The sequence below is a fragment of the Mauremys mutica genome, chromosome 3, assembly GCF_020497125.1.
Source record: "Mauremys mutica isolate MM-2020 ecotype Southern chromosome 3, ASM2049712v1, whole genome shotgun sequence".
NCBI classification, from domain to species: Eukaryota; Metazoa; Chordata; order Testudines; family Geoemydidae; genus Mauremys; species Mauremys mutica.
Window position 1 is genome coordinate 169190218 of NC_059074.1, and position 20365 is coordinate 169210582.

The following is a 20365-nucleotide window of genomic DNA, read 5'->3' on the forward strand; positions in this document are numbered from 1 at the left end:
AAACAAAACCCACAAACCTAAATAGTACAGAGTGCACAGTTGAGATTGTCCAATAATCTTCACTGTGTCCCCAAGCTCTCATTCACATTTCACTCTGTCCATCTGTTAGCTCTTGCTTACAAGATGGGACTTATTTAGATGAATTATTTTTTTGTTCAAGTTTTCATAAACCAATGTCATTTTTGCGCCTGACCTTAAGGGATTCATAATCCCACACATGGAAGCTAGCAGGCCACTTCCTGAGTACCTATCCCAGGGCAGGACTTCTCCCTGGCTTCGAAGCTCACACTTCCATATCCAGTCTTCTTTAAGATTGTGTTCTGTTGGTTTATTTACCTGTCTTTTAACAGTTTTTTAACTCACTCCTTTTCTCTCAGGCTTCAGGGCCACCCCTCCCAGGGGTCTGTGGCACTCCTGCTCCTAGGAACATCCCAGTTTTAGTCCCATGGCTGCTTCCTTGAGCATCTGGCCCCTTGCTCCAGGGACTCATCACCAAAGGTAGCTCTACTCAGTGGTGGGTTTCCATTCCCGAGGCACAACTTATTTCAATCACCCTTTCCTTCACTTCTCATTTCCTGCCCTTTACAGGCCCAGCTGTAGCCCAGCCCCCTTTAAGTAGTTGGATTGGCCTCCCTTGCTCTGAACCAGGATGGTGGGACCCAGCTCTGCTCACAGAGGCCAGGTGTCCTGTGACAGCACCCTAAATTTCCACTGATGGCAGTGGAAACTGGGGATGTTCAGCATCTCACAGGAGCCAACACTACTGAAGAAATTCTGTGCCCAAAAACTCCCATTGACTTCAGTAATGGCCAAGATTTCACCCTGTGCATCTTATGTTAATCTTACAGTATGATAACCAAACATTGGTGGAGACGCATGAAAACTTATCTTTTTTGTGTGTGTGAAACTATATGGTTTTAATAAGTCAAGAGTTACCACTTCTGCAGCAAATTAAGGTAGGTGGATTTTTTTTTGAATGTTACTGCCAGTCTATCCACAACAGTCAAGTAGTTCAATTATATCATCTTTTATTTTATTTTTTTAATTACCCTTTCTAAAGGTGTTTGTTGCTTAAGAAGAAGATTGTTTCCAGCTCTTTGGTTATTTTGGCAGCAATGATATAGAGCCAGAATTAAGGTTCTTGGGGAGACCTGAACTGTTTTCTTCAATTTTATCTTATGTATGCATTATGAGTGCCTTTGCTATGACCCTAAAGGCTGTTGTAATGGTAAATGGTCTCCTCTCACTCAGGGATGAAGATCAGGTGTCCATGCCGATATTGTTGAATCTATCAGCTATGGAGCTGTGTGAATAACTGATATTTAGGCTTACTGGCAATTTCAAAAAGCATTGGACCCTGTGAGAAGCTGACCATCTTCAGTTCCCATTGAAGTCAATGTGTTTTGGGGCTGACCAAAACCAGAAGTTTTCAAAATATGTGACTAACTGAGAAGTTGAAAAATAAAATTGTTTTGGGTCAAATGAAATGTTTTTGTTGAGATTCAGCATTTTTTAACATTTTTGATTTTCTTTAAAATAAAATTAAAGGAAGTTTCAAAACAAAAATTTATTTTGACCCAAATAATTGAAATGTCTTGTTTCAAAAACTACATAATGAACAATTTGATTTTTTTAGCATTTTGATTTGGTTTCAAAACCAATAATTTGGTGAAACCAGCATGAATTTGCCAAACATTTTGGTGTTACTGAAGCTGCATTTTTCGCCAAAAAAAAGCTGCAGTAAAAAAATTTGATCCAGTTCTAATCATCTACGTTTGATACCACTGATAATGAGCTGTTGTTGACAATGAGCGTGGACAGGGCTGCTTTTGGTAAGCTCCATTCCTTTCTTACTAAATGTTCTTTAATAGTGATGGCGGACAATTTCTGCTTTTTCCCCAAGAGTACACTTCAGTGGGGTTCCATCTCATCTCTCTTCTTGTTTACTGAATATATATTTATGGTTAGCAGTCAGGTTGTGGTGTACACGGTGACACCTCACTCTGTAGCTCTAACTCAGCTGACCTAGGCAACACTTACTGTTTTACATGGTATTTGATGAAATATTGAGGTATTGATGAGGTATTGATGAAAGCCAGCTGGCTAAGGCCATATCAGTATGTATCCGACTGAAGTGATTTTGGCTGGTTAAGGGAAGCAACTGGAGGACATGGCAAGGATAATATTTGCCTTCTTGACTGAGGGTGCGTCTGCATTTGCTTGTTTAGTGATTGCAGTCTTGCTGCTAGATGATCAGGTAGCAGTAACGTCTGTGATTTTTTTCTATTATGAATAGCCAGGAGCTTGAAATCATTTGTTTTGGATGCACACCTTACTACTCACCCTTACTATAGCAGAATGCAACACTGAGCCTACTCCCCCCAGCTAGCCCTTTAGATTACTTCTGTTTAGCTCTGTTCAGAAGCATCTCAAACAAATGAAACCTTCACAACAAAAAGTCCTTTTCTCCCCAGCTGTCTTTAGTCGGGTGCGTTTTTCCCAGAGCTCCACCACTGTTTGGAGACAGAGTAAAAACAATTCAGTCTCATTCTCCCTGCCCTGGGAAAGGTTAGCAGGCAATTCTCTTCCTGCCAGTGTCTCTCCCTGTTATGAGGGAAGAAGTAGATTATATGGTGCGCTCCTTCCTGGAACTTGTCTTGGTTGGCTGAGAAAGGGTGGAGCCCTGCTCCACCCTACACTACAAGGCTCCTGGTCCCAGGCCAAAAAGAGACAGTAGCTAGGGCATTCCTATTTCTTAATAATAATTTTACATTGCCATGCCTGTAAACATGCTGCTCTGTAACCACTCAATTGGTGTAACAAACTGCCTGGAAACAGTGAACTGTGGGGGGTGGGGGAGAGGGGAGGTGGAAATGTGTTCCATTTACAAATCTAGTCCCATAGGTACCTATGGGTGCTTCAGGGCTGGAGAACCCAGGGAAAAAAATAATGGGTGCTTAGCACCCACCAGCAATAAGCTCTCCCCTCTCCCCCATCCCCAGGCACCTCCTGCCTGCCAGCAGCTCCGCCGATCAACTCCCCCATCCACCGTGATCAGCTGTTCTGCGGCATGCAGGAGGTGCTGGGAGGGAGGGGACAGGGTGTGCTTGGAGGAGGGGCAGAACTAGGTGGGAGGAGGTGGGGAGAGGGTGGGGGCTTGAGAGAAGGGGTGGGGGCGGGGCCTGGGGCAGAGTGGGAGCGAGAAGAGGCAGGGCAGAGGTAGGGGCTTGGGAGAAGGGAGTGGGTGGGAGCATGGCCTGGAGTGGAGCGGGAGGTTGAGCACTCCCAAGGCCGGAGGAAGCTGGCGCCTGTGTCTAGTCCATTTCAGTTAAAGGTAGTCCATGAAGTCCTACAACAGGGCTTTGAAATTTTGTCCACAAATGTGTCTGGGGTGGTGGTGGAAGAGGATGACTGTGGCGTTCTCTGTGTTTGCATGCATCCATAACAGGCTAAGCCATGTGGAAGATCATCCTGTTGATTCCTCCAGGAATTCTGACCCAACCCCAGGTGTTGTAAACTTTTTCTGTATCAAGAACTCCATATAGGTAGTTGTATTTCTGTGAAAGAGAGTTTTTTCCAGGGCCATCTTGGTAGCTAAGCAGCCCACTCCACTCATAAATGTGCTGTTCAGTCACTATACATATGAATTCTCCAGTTGCATACAGTGCTGGTTTCCCACCAGCAGCTTGGAATAACATCTCCCTTTGCGAATTGGGCACAGGAACTGATGTCCTCCAAAATGTGGAAAGTCCAAAATGATAGAAAAATCTTTTGTAGCATGGCCATTGATGGCATCCCCCACCCTGAGCTGTTCTGCAATTTTTTTTTTAAAAGCAGCTTTGATTTTTTTTTTAAACTTACCATTGTCTCTGAATGTCTTTTGCTGCAATTAACCTGGCTGTGTCCAGGGAACTTCTGTGCTCTCAAGTATCCCTCTCAAATGTACTGAAATTCAGTTTTGAAAAGTAACATTTTGCCTCTTTGAAACTCCACAGGAGTTTTTCTGTGCTCCTGCACTGAGCTATTTGAGACAATAACCATCTTGTCCTATTCCAGCCTCTGACCTCTATTGGCTGCAGTACCTCCACAGCTCGCATTGCAGCAGAAGCCAGGGTCAATGTACCTTCACGAACTGTTCCAAGAAGCATTTCTGTGATGAACTTATGGTTGAAGTTTCAGACAGGCCAACTGACAGGTCTAGTACCAAAGACAGAGGGACTTACAGCTAGAGAAAAGGCTCAGGCTGACTACACAGCTTGGGGTCAGGGTTTCAGTACAGGAGCAAGCACTTGCTTAGCAGTTCCTGGAACAGAGATGATGGCTAAGAGAGGATGACAGCCAGCAGAAAAAACTGTTCAAGTGGCTACTATCCCTAATGGCTGCAAGAGTACTGGCTCCTGCTGTACCTACACCACAGTCTGAATCCCCTCCCTAGTATCTTGTGATCCAGTCCAGAAACAGCTTGCACAATTCCGTAGCTGGGTGGGCCATGTAATCAGGCCTGAGTGGCTGAGCAGGGCAGCTGTGTCCTTTGTAGTTCTCCATATTGACACCCTCCCTTATAGATGCCTCCACCCTTACTTCCCTGATGCCAAGAGTGCAGCCAACATGAGAAGAAGGGAAAGGAGAACAGGTGACCAGTGGACATGAACCAGTATGGAGTTTGTCTTGTACATGCTTTCACTGTTTGCATGTGTTCAAGCACTTTTTATTTTTAAATGGTTTTGTTGTTAATGCTGTTTTGGTGTGGTAATGGCAGCTGACCTGCCCAGCAGCAGGTCAATGGTGAACTTTTCATGCTGCACTGTGGACGCCGGAGCCCTGACTTCAAGCCCATGGTAGAAAATTCTTAATCTAGGCTTTACCAGTGTAGATACTCAGCCCCGAGTTCTCTAATCCTGGGTCTACTGCCTTGAATCCCACTAATACCAGGCTTATATTGCAATGGAAGCATACCCTTTTTTCCTACACAAGGCCTGAAGTATGGGTAACTGATGCTGGGGAAATAAGAGGGCCCTTTATGCCTCCTCACTCCTTTATGTGGGCACAAATTGGCTCATGATTGTGCCAAAAGTTGTCACTGAAAAATGAGAATGAATTTTTGATGAGTATTTTGCATTATTCACCCAATTCTAATCTGCTGTTTTACAGAAATTAAGGCATTTGACTACAAGCTGCTCCTATGTTGACAATTTTGTATCCACCAGATACAGAAACTAAATTTTAACCTTTATGTTTATATACACTACACCTGTCATTAAACATTAGTGCAGCTTTTTTAGACACAATACTGTTGTTCATTCAATTCCCTTATTTAGAGTAATTCCCAGGCATGAAAAGAAGAAAAGATTCTATATAGCAGTAGATGCAGCCTCTGGGAAGGGCGAGGGGTTGTGAGACTAACCATATCACTTTTATATGTACACAATTCTTTGCATGAGTGAGTGATCTCTTAAACTCAGTCCTCAAGATAATCACTTCAAACCAAGTTATACTGCTTCATTTCATACTGCCAATTCTATGTGCCTTAGACAATGCAATCATTATGGCCAACCTTTAGAAGAGGAGTAGTTTGTATTCAACAGCATTACTTATTTTCTGAAAATTCTCTTCTGAAATTTTAGCTTTCCTTCACAAGTACAAGACCCAGAATTTTCTTAAGAGTGAAGCACTTTACAGAAGAGGAGGCATTGAGAATTGGCAACTCACTTCAGTGATTTCTGAGAGGGTGCCTACCAGGTATCTCCATCGAACGCACCTAAATTTTAGTCTCTGTAATCCATCTTTAGGCTTTCCTCCCTTTGTTGATTACTCCTGGGGGAAGCCTGCACCACTGTGCATGTGCAGAATTAATGTCCCCCACAGATTTCTTTGCTTCCTTGCACAAAAAAGACTTTGACAGGGAAGGTGCAAGAGCAGTCACGCACCACTCCCTAGCTGTACAGTTACATCATTTCAGGCACCAAACACAGACCTACAGCAGGAAGGCTAGGAAGTGAAGAGGACTTAATTATCATTATACTGACAATAAGCAAGTAAATTGAGGGGGGGGCGCAACTCAAATAAAGAACAAATGTGATTCTTTACCACAAGTAGAGCTTGTTCTAAGACCACAAAATCTGAGATGTGACATCTTATGTCCTTTACAGTAGATACAGACCCGAGAACTATTTTCTTTGAACATATTTATTAGACTGCCAAAAGTTTCCACATCAGCAGAAAATTAGACAAAATAAGGACTGAGTTAAATACAGTTAGCTAAAGTACATTCATGGTATTATACCTGAAACTGTGAGGCAGAAGATGCAAGTTAGTACAAGTAAACAAAACTGCAAATTTGTGACAATACCCCCAAACCCATACAAGTTAAATTGTAAATGAAAGAGGGTAACAACTTTATTCTGGAAAGAAACACTGACTAGGTGAGACTATATTTGTTCTTGAAAAACAGTCAAGTAGTTAAGAGTGCTAGATACTGCTTTACAGTGATTATGAATGTATTTGATGTTTTAAAACATTGCACTTCAGCCCAGAGAGCACAGCTTGGTTTTTTCAGTAGGCAAGGCAGTGTTTATATTTGTCTACACTCATATTTTAGAGTAGAGATGTTACAATGGAATGACCTTTGAACAAGGCAGTTCTGTTTCAAATTTCCACACCCTTATACCATCTGTACTTGTAAACACAATGAGCACTTTCAAGGGAAGGTCTTGTATATAGTTTGGGGTTTTTTTTTTTTTTTAAATAAAGGACAAAGGCTTGCAGACTATTCCATGTCTTCTACTGTAAGTACATAATGCTACACCATGTGTAGTGTGCTTTTGAAGGGCTACTGCCACATCTTCACCAAAATAGGCTTTGGTAAATTGCCTATGCAACTTGCCTATACAAAAGAGAAGGTAGCAGTACAGACAGTAGATCAAGAGCTAGTTAAAGATTTTTGGGGGTGGGGGGAGTTCTCTCTAAGCCAGTCTCCTCCCCAAACATCCCACATCAATTCAACCCCTTAAGGTAACTGTACCTTACTAGAGCAAGACCTCTGTGGTACCAATCACCTATTGCATACCTTAAATATGTTCTCTAAGAACTTGTTTACACTACTTTTTACCTCAAGTTAAGTGATTGCCAATTAATGTTTGTAATGGCTAATCTGGATACTACCCAAATAGCTGTTTCAGGCTACAACCATTTGTCCGTTAGCACCCAGAATAGCATTTATGAACATATTTACCTTGAGTTAACTGATTCTCAAGTTATCTTGAGATCAACACCGTGAGTGTAAAGGGTTAGCCTTCCACCAGGAAAAGAGGGAGGTTCTTACCTTAGTGGCCAACATATTGTAAAAGCCTAATGAGGTCAAGGCAAGTTGTAGTTTTCACCCATATTAGTAGACCAAAGTAAATCCTAGGCCTGGTCTATGCTGAAAATTTAGGCTGACCTAACTACATAGTTAGGGGTGTGAATCTACATCTCTCAGGAGTGTGAATTTAAGTCAACCTAAACCCCAATGTAGACAGCACTAGGGCAATGGAGAAATTCCACCTCTCTGAAAAACTTTTGCCACATTACCTACTATGAAGAACACACACTAGTGAAGACAGGGTCATAGATTGTAATATGCTATAGAACTCAGGAATCTGGGCATTAGATTTCCTGGTCCACTGAAATGTACATCACCACAAAGCGATTCAGATTGTATCCAGTTGAACAAGTAGGCAGCAGCATACCTTTACTTAGAGGCTCATTGCCAGTGAGCAGGAAAACAGTGTACAAATCACAGAAGCCCTAAAAAGTTGTCACAGGGATACCGCAGTGGTTACCAGCCTCTAGCACAGCACATCAATGTATAGCAGTTTAGAACAAGTAGTTTAATCCCACATTATAATTCAGCATTTAAAGTTGTTTTAGAATGAATCAAAGTTAGTTTTATTTGCAGCTATGCTGGGACCTGCTGTTCAGCGACAAGTTTCCTCTGCAGTCTCAGAGCCCCTCTAGGGTGGAAAATGTTTCCTTTGCAGCCTCCATTCAGTCCCACTGGGTGATTCTCTCCTGCTCAGGGATCACGCTCCAGTTGGGCGAGGGCTCATCTCTGGCCAGCCAGTCAAAGTCATCCACCAGGTTCCAGTTGTTCCTGCCTCTGTCCAGCCCGGAGGACTCGTAGTCGCCCTCGATGCCTGGGTAGATCCAGGTGTAGGGGGCGAAGCGGACGCCACTGCAGTCCTCCACGATAGCCCGGCTGGTCACCTGCACGTAGATCCGGGTGTCCCGGGTGCGGTGGGTGCGGAGCTGCTGGCAGGCCAGGACCAGGAGGCAGTCGCTACACCCGTCCACCAGCACCGAGGTGGAGACGGGCCCACAGAGCACGGTGCAGCCCCGGCAGTCCCGTACCCGGAGCGTGTTGGGGTTGCCGCGGAGCAGCACCCGGCAGTCACTCAGATCGGCCAGCAGCACATCGCGCTGCAAAAGCTCCGAGGGGCCGAGCTCCAGCGTCTGGGCCTCGGCCCGGCTGAAGCCGCACAGCGGGGGGCCGCTCCCTTCGCCCTCCGCGGGCAGCTGGCCGGCCGGCGGGGCGGACTCCGCGGGCAGCGGGCCGGCCGGGGCGGGCGGCGGGGCGGACTCCGCCTCCTTCCTGCGGGCCCGGAAGGCGAATCGCTTCTTGGGCTGCAGCTGCTGGCGCTTGGCCGTCAGGGCCCCCTGGAGCCGGCTCAGCGCCTCCTGCGCCTGCCGCACCTCGTACGGCGCCAGGAAGCGGACGCTATCGGTGAGGAGCTTCTGCAGCCCTTGCAGCCGGGCGGCTGCCTCCTCCAGCGCCTCCTCCGCCTCCGCCTCGCCCGGGCCGGGCCCCAGCAGCGCCTCGATGGCCGCCCGCTCCCGGGAGAAGGCGGCCGCGAAGAACCCGCTCTGCTCCTCCTGCACCGCCTGGGCCGCCTTCTCCTGCCGCCGCCGCTCCGCCTCCCGCTGCCGCTCCGCCTCCCGCCGCTGCAGCCGCTCCGGCACCGCCGCGGCCCGCGGCCCCAGGGGGGCAACGCCGCCGCCGCCAGCAGCTGCCGGACCCCGCTCTGCGGCCGCTGCCTCCATCTTCTCTCCCGTCCCGCTGCTCCGCCTCTCACTAAGCGGCCTGCTCATTGGCTCCCGGCACCCCGGGCTGGGTCCCCGCCCTCGATTGGCGGGCGGCCTTTCAGGAGGGGGGGTGGGCGTGGCCTCGTGTGTTTTTAAAGGGGCCGGCGCCTCTCTGCGGGACGGGTGAGTCTCCGCATTAGACGTGCCCGCCCGTGGGTTTGTTGTTATTGGGCTTCCGAAATTAGAGCCAGGCCGTAAATAACCCCGCGTGACCCCCTCCCCCGCTCACCCCCGCGCGCGGGGCCGGTCCCCTGCTGCGCCTGAGGGAGGAGGAGGCCGCGCGACCAGTAGCAGCAGGTGCGCGCGCTACTCGCCGGCAGCGCGGCGTGGCCCTGCTCCTCCGCCCTGGAGCCGCCTGCTCGCGGCGGGCCCCGGCAGGGGGGCAGCCTCGCCCGTCAGGAGAGACCCCGCGGGGGCGGCGGAGCTTCGGCTCCCCGCTCTGGTCCCGTCCCTCTAGGTGCCGCGGTCCCCAAGCCGGGGCCTTCCCGCCCCGCCGCCGCAGCAGCGCTAGCGCCCCCCGTGGGGGAGGGAGTCTGCTGAGAGCAGCCGTAGGACAGGGGGCCTGGGACGTGTCCCTAGAAAGGCTGGGGCTGCGCGTCAGGCGCGGGCCGGGGTAACCCAACACCGGGGCCAGGGCCAGAGCCGAAATAACCCTGACACCCCGTCTCCCCTGCCACGCTGCAGGCTGCCCCCCGGCCTGTTCCGTCCGCAGAGCCTCTTCCGCTCGCCTGTCAGTTCGCTTTGAAGATGGGCTGTAGGGAGGTTTTCTTCCCGCTTCCTCTTTTCTTCATTCCCTGACTACTTGTACATAATTTGCAGTCTGAGATGTCCTGACTAGAATGTATTTGAGGCTCAAAATAAAGTCTGGCCTAAGCGAATGATGGCTGCTCACTGAATTATGTTATTTTTAGTGTGAATTTCTATGTCTTATGGCCCTATAGACTACAAAGTGGAAGACCTGGGTTGTGCCCCTGAAGGAATTTACAAAATAAATGGACAGGTATTAAAAGTACTGTCAAAATTAAGACAGAGTACACTGGATACCCAGGTCTTAAGGAGGCTCCAGTATCAAAGTGGTAAAGATAAAACAAACTTTCTTAGTACTTCCTGTACTAAATTTCATTTGGTGCAGATATGTGGTGCTGGCTGATTGTAGTGCACATGCTCCTCAGAACTATTCCTAGGGATCAAGTGACTTTTTCAAAAAGTCAAATTTGCAAATGGAATATTTGGTTGCACAAATAAACGGATCTAAGTAGCCATTTATATGTGCAAATGCTCAGTTTGACTACACCATTGCAGTTGTGTTTTTCATGATTGTGCATCTGACTTCTTGACTGTCTGTTTTATTCAAAAGGGAAGGGTACAGGTGAAGGGTGTGCATGTGGGTCCTAATGTGTTTAGAGGTAAGACGCTGTTGGAAAAATATAGACCTACCAAGGATTTCTCTCACTTTGTTATTCTTTTTTACTCTGTTTCTTACATTTATTTTACAGTCAAGGCATATTTTTAAAGTATGTTTGTTGCTGAAGCTACAGAAATAAAGTAAGCCTGCTGGCTTCACAGTAGAATATAGTCAGCTGTCGCTGTGAGTTGGCAATGCTCAGCAGAACATATATTTTTGGTTAAACTAATGTTCTATAACACAAAGGAAGTTTATATAGTATGAGGAAGATTGCTTTATAAAAAAATAAATCTTAATGCCTGTTCAATTCTACCACTTCTCATCTTCTTCTTTGCATGTAGAAAATGTATAAAATAAACAATTATAAATCCCCCCAACAACCTTAGAACCAATCCATTAAAATGAAAATGTGAAATACTCAGAGAAAGTGGTCTGGGTTTGATATATTTTATTTGGACAATATCTATTTTTTATCTGCTGTAGCTGATTGCCTGTCACAGTTAGGAGTGGGCATTGAATCTGACTGACTTCTTTGCCAGCTGTAATATTTTGTTTATTGGAGAGACTGGGTTTGATTTTTGTGTCAAAAGTAAAATTACAGTATTATCTTCTAGGGAGTATTTGGATAGGACCTTGCAGGTAGTAAAGAGAGTCCATTTTGGACCATGGAGGAAGAGGCAGTAAAGAAAGAAGGCAGTGAAATGCCCTTTTTTCTTGTTTTGGAAAAGCTTAAGTTTTTAAGGGTTCTGCATTGAAATGGAGAGGGGGTATTGCTGGAATAACTTCGTTATGATTTAAAAATTGAAGGATGAATGTTTGTCTAGTAAGATAAGTACTTCGCAGCAGGTTTGAAGCATGAGGCGAAAGTAACACAGTAATTGCAGTGGAGTCACATTGCTTTCTTGTAATTGATTTCCAGCATACCAGAGGTAATAGTCTATTCAGATGGAATATAGAAGGGTAATGTAGTGTTTAATGCATTCCAGCACTTAGCTATCTCAACACTGCAAAGTTAATGGATCCAGAATTCTGCTTGTAAAGGAACATAAGAGTTTTTAATCTTATAAGAAATATCTCTTAGGCTTTGGAAAAGGAGAGTGCTGAATCATGAAAACTAGAAAGAAATTCAGAAAGCCTCTCATTTTTTTTCCTGTTTTGTAGGAATGCTGTCAGTATAAAACATAAGTTAAATGAAATACATCAACATGTCCTAGAGAGACACTTATGCCAATTAACAGCAGAAACAAATCCATCCCTGGTGTAACTGCTGTGGAGTTACATCAGACATTAATTTGGTGCAATGATCTTAGTGTAAAAATAAATAAAATTTTCCTTCAACATTGTTATTTTTCTTGTTTTTGTTATTAAAAAAAGAGAGGTAGATGTATGTTATGTGTCATGTGACAGGCAGAGTTTCCTACCTTATGCTCTCACTGATGTAGGCATGACAAATGCAAGTGTACAATGATAAAAGCACTTATCCATGAACACAATAACTTTGACAAACAACAGTAGTCTCGTCCCATTTCTCAGCATCTCAGGAGAGAGCTTTTGAGAGTGCTGTATTGAAGTCTCAAGTTACAAAGACTTCATTACCTTTACAAAATTGTGTACAATCAATTGTTTTGTGTTAGAGGAAATGTCAGAAATAACCAGACACTAAAGTACATTTGTCAAAATACATTAAATAAGTACTTATTGTGATGCAATATAATTTTTTATTGTTTACTCACAAAACTTGAAAATCTTACTGGGGAGCTTCCTGCAGTTTACTGATGGTACAAAGTAGCAAGAGCCAACTGTATTTGTGAGTATGAGATTCACATAGAGAATGGAATTTTTTTGACGCGGTTAAGCCACAGAAATGATCTGTGGTGTTAAGAGGCTAACCAAAGTACTTTTGTACCAGTGAGTTACATGGATATCAGAGGATGACACTGCATACTAGTAATGAAAGATTGCAGAGAAAGGAGCAACAAAATCCTTTCCTTCAATTTTCTCATCTGGAAGTTACAACTTTCCTTTCATTATTTAGAATTTCAGATTTCAGTAAATAATTATTAGTACAGTATTTTTTGTAGGAGTACCGAGAAAGTCAGAGTTTTCCCGTTAGGCAGACCTGGCTATGACACCTCTATTTAAGGTTACATTTTCTATTTTAAGCCCCTGCTTTCTGTTTATAACATTGCCAGACTTTAACCATTTGAGTTGAAATTTTCTATGCTTGTTCTTTGCCTTAGACTGAATTTTGGGGGGGGATTTTCAGCAAAAAGAGTTTAGTTGTTTCTGAGGCCATGGTTAAAGAAAAATATAGGTAGTTTTGCCAATCTTATTTTTTTGTAACTTTCTTTGAAGAGTTCTAGCGGCTTCGTGCTTTTGAGGGGGGAACTTGAAATTTGGCAGGTGGATGGGCCTGTGGTTAGGAAGACGCCTTTTGTTGTCTCTTTTTGATAATCATTCCTGACTTGGTTTAGTTCTACGCTTCTGAAATTACTGAGCATGTGCAAACAGCAGAGCTTTTTAGATGCTGCTGAAGTCTCTGAACATTCTGTTAACCACAAAGCTGTCAGTGCTTTAGACAGACCTTCATCTGTACTGAGCATGCACCAGCCCTATGGAGCTCTTAAATGTCACTTGTATTAAACATGCTCCCAGGTCCTGCTTAATCTTTATCACATTGTTACAGATATAGACCATTATCTACATTTTAAATGCTTTATTGATTTGTTTTTTTGATTTATTGATTCATGGCCTCTTGAAGAAAGAACTAATGAACAGAGAAATACGTTAGAATGTTGATTCCACTAGTACAAAAATATTAGATTATGTCCTTTATTCACATTAATATGGATAACAATTAATATAGGTTACATTTTTTTAGGGAAATATGTTCTTAAAAATTAACCCTAAGGTAACGCTCTTGCTTTTGGGTAAGAAAGTCATTATGGGTATGTCTACACTGCAGCTGGGAATAAGCCTCCCAGCCTACGTAAGACAGACTTGGGGGCTTGAGCTAGCATGCTAAAAATAGCAGTGTGGACATTGAGGCTTGGGCTCTCAAGGCTAGGGGGTCGGGTGGGCTTGAGAGTCTGAGCTGCAGCCTGACCAACAATGTCCACACTGCTATTTTTAGCATACTAGCTGAAGTCCTGCTGGTGTGAGTCTGTCTACCTGGGCTTGGAGGCTCTCTCCCAGCTGCAGCATAGACATACTCTTAAAGGGCCCAATTCTCTCCTCAGTTACACTGGTACAATTACTACTGAAATCAGTGGAAGTTGCATCCCTTTATCTGAGGGGAGAATTAGGTCTCTGGGTTTAAGTTCCATGTAAGAAGTTGGGTTCATAATTTGCCAGTATTACTGTGCCATATAGTACTGTTCAGGTGAAAGTTAAAGATTGCATTGCACTTTTGTCACTACTTAAAAACTATAGGGAATAACTCTATAAATCTGTCCAGCAGTATCTGTCTGTCAAATAGGATTGTTTTATCCAGGACCCAAAGCTGCCCCACCAAGAAACACAGATAATGTGGCTCTGTGTGGGCATAGGAGTCCTGCATTGTTCTGAGTCTAGGGTTGGGGCTTGACAGCATGTGAATTGCTGATGGCTGCATAATGGATGCTGTACTGGTCTACACAACCATTGCACTACGAGGGTCTGATTCCAATTTACACTAAGGCCCTTTTACACAGCTCTGGAACTCTGATGGGGCCTTTAAGTGAACATATAAATTATATTTAAACTCACTTTAAGACCTTTTTACACTGCACGCTTTACATACTTTAAAAGGGCCTTACTGAAAATGAGAATCAGGCTCCTAGTACCTAACACATTATTGAAAGCACTTTTGGATACTTTGCATGTGAAAAGCTCTATATAAAACTAAAATTCTATTCTAGCCGAAAACTCCAAAGGTAATAACAAAATGTTTTTTAAGTACATCAGAAGCAGGAAGCCTGCTAAATAACCAGTGGGGCTCCTTGATGATCGAGATACAAAAGGAGCGCTTAAAGACGATATAGTCATTGCGGAGAAACTAAATGGATTCTTTGCTTCAGTCTTTACGGCTGAGGATGTTAGGGAGATTCTCAAACCTCAGCTGGCTTTTGTAGGTGACAAATCTGAGGAACTGTCACAGATTAAAGTGTCACTAGAGGAGGTTTTGGAATTAATTGATAAACTCAACATTAACAAGTCACCGGGACCAGATGGCATTCACCCAAGAGTTCTGAAAGAACTCAAATGTGAAGTTGCGGAACTATTAACTAAGATTTGTAACCTGTCCTTTAAATCGGCTTCGGTACCCAATGACTGGAAGTTAGCTAATGTAACGCCAATATTTAAAAAGGGCTCTAGAGGTGATCCCGGCAATTACAGACCGGTAAGTCTAACGTCGGTACCGGGCAAATTAGTCGAAACAATAGTTAAGAATAAAATTGTCAGACACATAGAAAAACATAAACTGTTGAGTAATAGTCAACATGGTTTCTGTAAAGGGAAATCGTGTCTTACTAATCTATTAGAGTTCTTTGAAGGGGTCAACAAACATGTGGACAAGGGGGATCCAGTGGACACAGTATACTTAGATTTCCTGAAAGCCTTTGACAAGGTCCCTCACCAAAGGCCGTTACGTAAATTAAGCTGTCATGGGATGAAAAGGAAGGTCCTTTCATGGATTGAGAACTGGTTAAAAGATAGGGAACAATGGGTAGGAATTAATGGTAAATTCTCAGAATGGAGAGGAGTAACTAGTGGTGTTCCCCAAGGGTCAGTCCTAGGACCAATCCTATTCAATTTATTCATAAATGATCTGGAGAAAGGGGTAAAAAGTGAGGTGGCAAAGTTTGCAGATGATACTAAACTGCTCAAAATAGTTAAGACCAAAGCAGTCTGTGAAGAACTTCAAAAAGATCTCACAAAACTAAGTGATTGGGCAACAAAATGGCAAATGAAATTTAATGTGGATAAATGTAAAGTAATGCACATTGGAAAAAAATAACCCCAACTATACATACAATATGATGGGGGCTAATTTAGCTACAACGAGTCAGGAAAAAGATCTTGGAGTCATCGTGGCTAGTTCTCTGAAGATGTCTACGCAGTGTGCAGAGGTGGTCAAAAAAGCAAACAGGATGTTAGGAATCATTAAAAAGGGGATAGAGAATAAGACTGAGAATATATTATTGCCCTTATATAAATCCATGGTACGTCCACATCTCGAATACTGTGTACAGATGTGGTCTCCTCACCTCAAAAAAGATATACTGGCACTAGAAAAGGTTCAGAAAAGGGCAACAAAAATGATTAGGGGTTTGGAGAGGGTCCCATATGAGGAAAGATTAAAGAGGCTAGGACTCTTCAGCTTGGAAAAGAGGAGACTAAGGGGGGACATGATAGAGGTATATAAAATCATGAGTGATGTGGAGAAAGTGGATAAGGAAAAGTTATTTACTTATTCTCATAATAAAAGAACTAGGGGTTATCAAATGAAATTAATAGGCAGCAGGTTTAAAACAAATAAAAGGAAGTTCTTCACACAGCGCACAGTCAACTTGTGGAACTCCTTACCTGAGGAGGTTGTGAAGGCTAAGACTATAACAGCGTTTAAAAGAGAACTGGATAAATTCATGGTGGTTAAGTCCATAAATGGCTATTAGCCAGGATGGGTAAGGAATGGTGCCTCTAGCCTCTGTTTGTCAGAGGATGGAGATGGATGGCAGGAGAGTGATCACTTGATCATTGCCTGTTAGGTTCACTCCCTCTGGGGCACCTGGCATTGGCCGCTGTCGGTAGACAGATACTGGGCTAGATGGACCTTTGGTCTGACCCGGTACGGCCGTTCTTATGTTCTTATATTTGAATGCAGTTTCATATTTTGTTTTGTAAATATAATTTATCAAATCTTTTCAAAAAGCCAAAGTAATCACATATAGAAGCACTTATAAAGACAGTTCCTGCTGGCATATGTATAATTAGGATATTGTGTTAACATTTCCATTATTAATTCCTGTTTCCAGAATTTTTAAATTCATTATAATTCACTGTGAGCTGAAACTTGGTATAGGTCTCCCCCTGGAAGCACTTTTTTTTTCTTTATTCCTCCAGGGATAGAGACTTCAGACCCTTCTATTGGTCCTGTTGACACCCTGATTTTCCCCACTTTGTTCTCTTCCTTTTGGATGTGTATATCTTTGTCTGTGTAATGTATGCTTGAGGGATAGATCCACCCCCACTGGTTCTTACTACTCAAGTTTTTGTTTCTGTGTCTGTAAGGCCAGGCATGTGATTCTTACGTTGTGGCTCTGCAGAGACAATGTAATGAAGAGGAATATGCCCTAGCCTTTTCCACATTACTTTTTGTATTTTCTCCTTAGAAGCCCTGCGCTCCAGTAATTCTATTTGGTAAAGGTGATTAGACATGGCTCCTTTAATGTACACTGCTTTTTCAATCAACTAGAATGTGACACTAGGATTTGACATAGGATACCTGTTTGTGCTGCTTTTAATGTTTTAGGGCTTATGTTTATATTTCTAATTTAAAAGGATTTAAAATTAAAACTAAATGCTGAGGACCAATTTTTTTCTGATATAAACAGGTGGAACTTAACTGAATTAAATGGAGGTGAATTTAAAATGTTGCAGGTCATTAGTCTGTAATATGGGTAACTCCCTTCTAATATATATTGGAAATTTGAAAAAAAAACCTTAAAAGAGTGAATCTGAAAACTGTCTACTGTATATTCCCATTATATAAGTAGTTCCATTGATTTCAAGTCTGGATCCTGCTGCTTTTTCATTCTGATTTTTATTATGCATAGGGAACAGAGTGTCTTAGATTCTCCAATCCAACAGTGAAAGCTCTCACAGGTACTGTAGATAAGCCATAAAAAGCCTAAATTGTTAGATAAAATTAGATGAGTGGTAATGGGTTATGAAGTCTTTCACATGTGAGTCCTTGGTTTAATCTGGCCTCAGTAATGACTGAAAGTAGTTACCAATTTACTATTGATTTCTGTATGGAATACATGAAATTCAGCCTAGTTTCTAGTGGTGAAAACCATCATCACAATATTACCTGGCAACATGATGATATCATTGAAGAAGTCAAGGATTGAATTGGAATCAAAACTGCTTTACGCTTTTAGACCTAGAAGTGGTTTTTCTTGTCAAGGAGCATCAGCAGGGCAATATGGGAAAGATTGCATTACTACCTCCCATGCTGTAGTGGATAATGGTAGACTAGAGATTTAGCATTCTGTGGATTAAGCTTTTAGTTCTTGTTCTTTAGCACTTAAATTCAGTTAATTTTTGAAATTAGACTTTAACTGTACATTTAGTGTTATGAAGTGTTAACAAATGTGTACCACTGTTGAAACCCTTTATAAATAAAAATAATCTAGTATCTTCCATTTTATTATAGGGTTTTAAGTGGCAAACATTATATTAAGACTGAAATTCCACTTTTGTTGTAAACCTGTGTTTCACATGCTCAAATCTTCTTCAAAATGTTTTAGAGGTGAAACTTCATGTTTGCAGGGAATAAGCACAGATCTGGGGCTTAGCAAAAGTCTGGAAGACACAAGATGTGTTTCTGTTCCTGGCACTGACTCGCTGTGTAATTAAGTTGATTAAGTCCCAATTTTTAATTATCTCTGCTAATTTTGAGTGCCCAACTTGTGAAACCTGGGGACTGATTTTCAGATACTGAGCTCCTGCAGTTCCCACTGACTTCAACTGGAGTGAGTGCGCAGCTCCTCTGAAAATTTGGCCTTACGTGTCTAAAGCTGAGCATCCAAAAATGTAGGCATGCAAAACTAGAGGCAACTTTTGAATGTTTGTCCCTAAACTTCTCTGCTTCAGTTTCTCCTTCTGTAAAATAGTTATAATAGTCATCTGCTTTATAGGTGTATTGTGAAGGTTAGCTAATTGTCTCATTTGTAAAGCACTTTGAGATTCTTGGTTGATAGACTTGATAAGTGCAAAGTAGTGATATATTTGGTCTCAAATAAAGATTGTGTTTTGAATGTCTAACCTTTTGTTAAATAATGAAGATATACACCTTTACCTCGATATAACGCTGTCCTCCGGAGCCAAAAAAATCTTACCACGTTATAGGTGAAACCACATTATATTGAACTTGCTTTGATCCACCGGAGTGCGCAGCCTCTCTCCCCCCCCCACCCCCGGAGCGCTGCTTTACCACGTTATATCTGAACGTGTGTTATATCGGGTCGCGTTATATCGAGATAACGGTGTATAAGACAATGTCAAGGCATTTATTTATAAATAGGACCCAGTCCTCCATGCCACTATCTTAAATGCAGGTTCCATATCGTGCATGTGGAACCAATTGGACCTACTGCAGTATTTTTCAAGTTAGTGCTATCATGAAACATAGACTGTCCCGTAGCTTCACATCTCCATTTACAGGGATTACACAATGATTCTCTGCTATAAAAGCTGGAAAAGATAAGAGGTGTGTGGCTCATTGAGAGCTAGTTATCATACTTTGCTCAAAACAATGGCCCAATTTTGCACACTTTTTTACAGCAAAAAATTTCTTAATTTTTTTTTTTTGGCCTGAACAAGGACTGGGCCAGAATAAAGTGTAGGGATCGGGTTAGAAAAGTACAGTTTCTTTTGTCTGCCAGTGTTTGTTTAATTATATAGAGCCCAACGTTGCAACCCTTATTCATGTTGAGTAATACTTGAAGTCAATGGGACTTTACATGTGACTAAATGGTTCATATGCATGTGCACTGGGCCTCAGCCTAGCGGGTTCTGGTTTTTAATGAAACCCTTAAGATCCATTGAAGACCTCTGAGAATTTATGGGCCAAATTCCCTGGCACTTCTGGAGCAAGGGCCAGGGTAAACCCTGTATCCCAGATGGAAGAATTAGAAGGGAAGCTCTCAAGTAAAAAGATGCAGTTTCTATTTTCCTCAGGATTATTCTCGCTTAGGAGAGAATAGGATCCAAAATAATTTAGCAGTGGAAGTATACTACAGCAATTATTACTTTGCATTTATTCAAAAGTATCAACATGACTTAAAGGTCAGTAAGTGATACTATTCTCTTTTAACAGGTGGTGAAACTGAGGTCAGAGTGATTGTGAGCCAAATTTTCCGAAGTGGCCTTTAATTTTGAATGCTTCCATTTCTGGCTGCACAACTTCAGGCACATTGGTCCTGATTTTCAGAAGAGTTGAACACCTAAAACTCCAATTGTGAGCAGCTGGTGCTCAGCACCTCTGAAAAGATACTGTGTTAATAGAGGAAATCATATGTACCTAGATAACTTGGAAATGAGGGCTTAGGTGTTTGCAGTTGGACACCCAGAAATAGAGGCCACTAATAAAACTTGGACCTAAGTGATGTGCCCACGATCTTTCAATGAATCAGTGGGAGAGTCAGAAATTAACACAGGATTTCTTTTGACTCCCATTATCTACTGATGTTGCCTCCCTTTTATTTAATGTCTTTCCTGCCACAATTCTACTCAACAGCAGGTGCTCCATCATGTTTCTGCTTTTTTGTTGCAACCCACTGGTGCTTAGCTTCTGAATTACACCTTCAATATTGCCTACTTGAGCTACATCCTGAATGGTGTACATCCTATGTCAAATGCTGTGGTGGGCCCTTGTTCCGCCTTGGCCTCTATTCCAATTCATTACCGTTACAGGTCAATTTTAAATATCTTACATCTTTTTTTCTGAGTTTCTTTTGTATTACTTTTACATAACCGTTGTTGACCTCTTATGTGCTTATATCCTTATGCTTTCCCTATTTTTCCCTAGGCGATCAGTGTTTTAAGGAGGATGCTTTTATTCATTCTCTCACT

The 20365-nt window shown here is 42.9% G+C and overlaps 1 protein-coding gene across 1 annotated transcript; it reads right to left on the minus strand.

The window, feature by feature from the left end:
• Positions 1 to 6168: 6168 nt before the first annotated feature.
• On the minus strand, positions 6169 to 10361 carry TBCC (tubulin folding cofactor C). The gene has a single exon (XM_045011504.1). It carries the CDS (start codon positions 9124 to 9126, stop codon positions 8026 to 8028), a length of 1101 nt encoding a protein of 366 aa, XP_044867439.1. The 5' UTR covers positions 9127 to 10361; the 3' UTR covers positions 6169 to 8025.
• Positions 10362 to 20365: the final 10004 nt, after the last annotated feature.

Bases quoted from the DNA above. Each gene is read 5' to 3' on its own strand.
- TBCC (XM_045011504.1), bottom strand. From the start codon at position 9,126: ATGAGCAGGCCGCTTAGTGAGAGGCGGAGCAGCGGGACGGGAGAGAAG.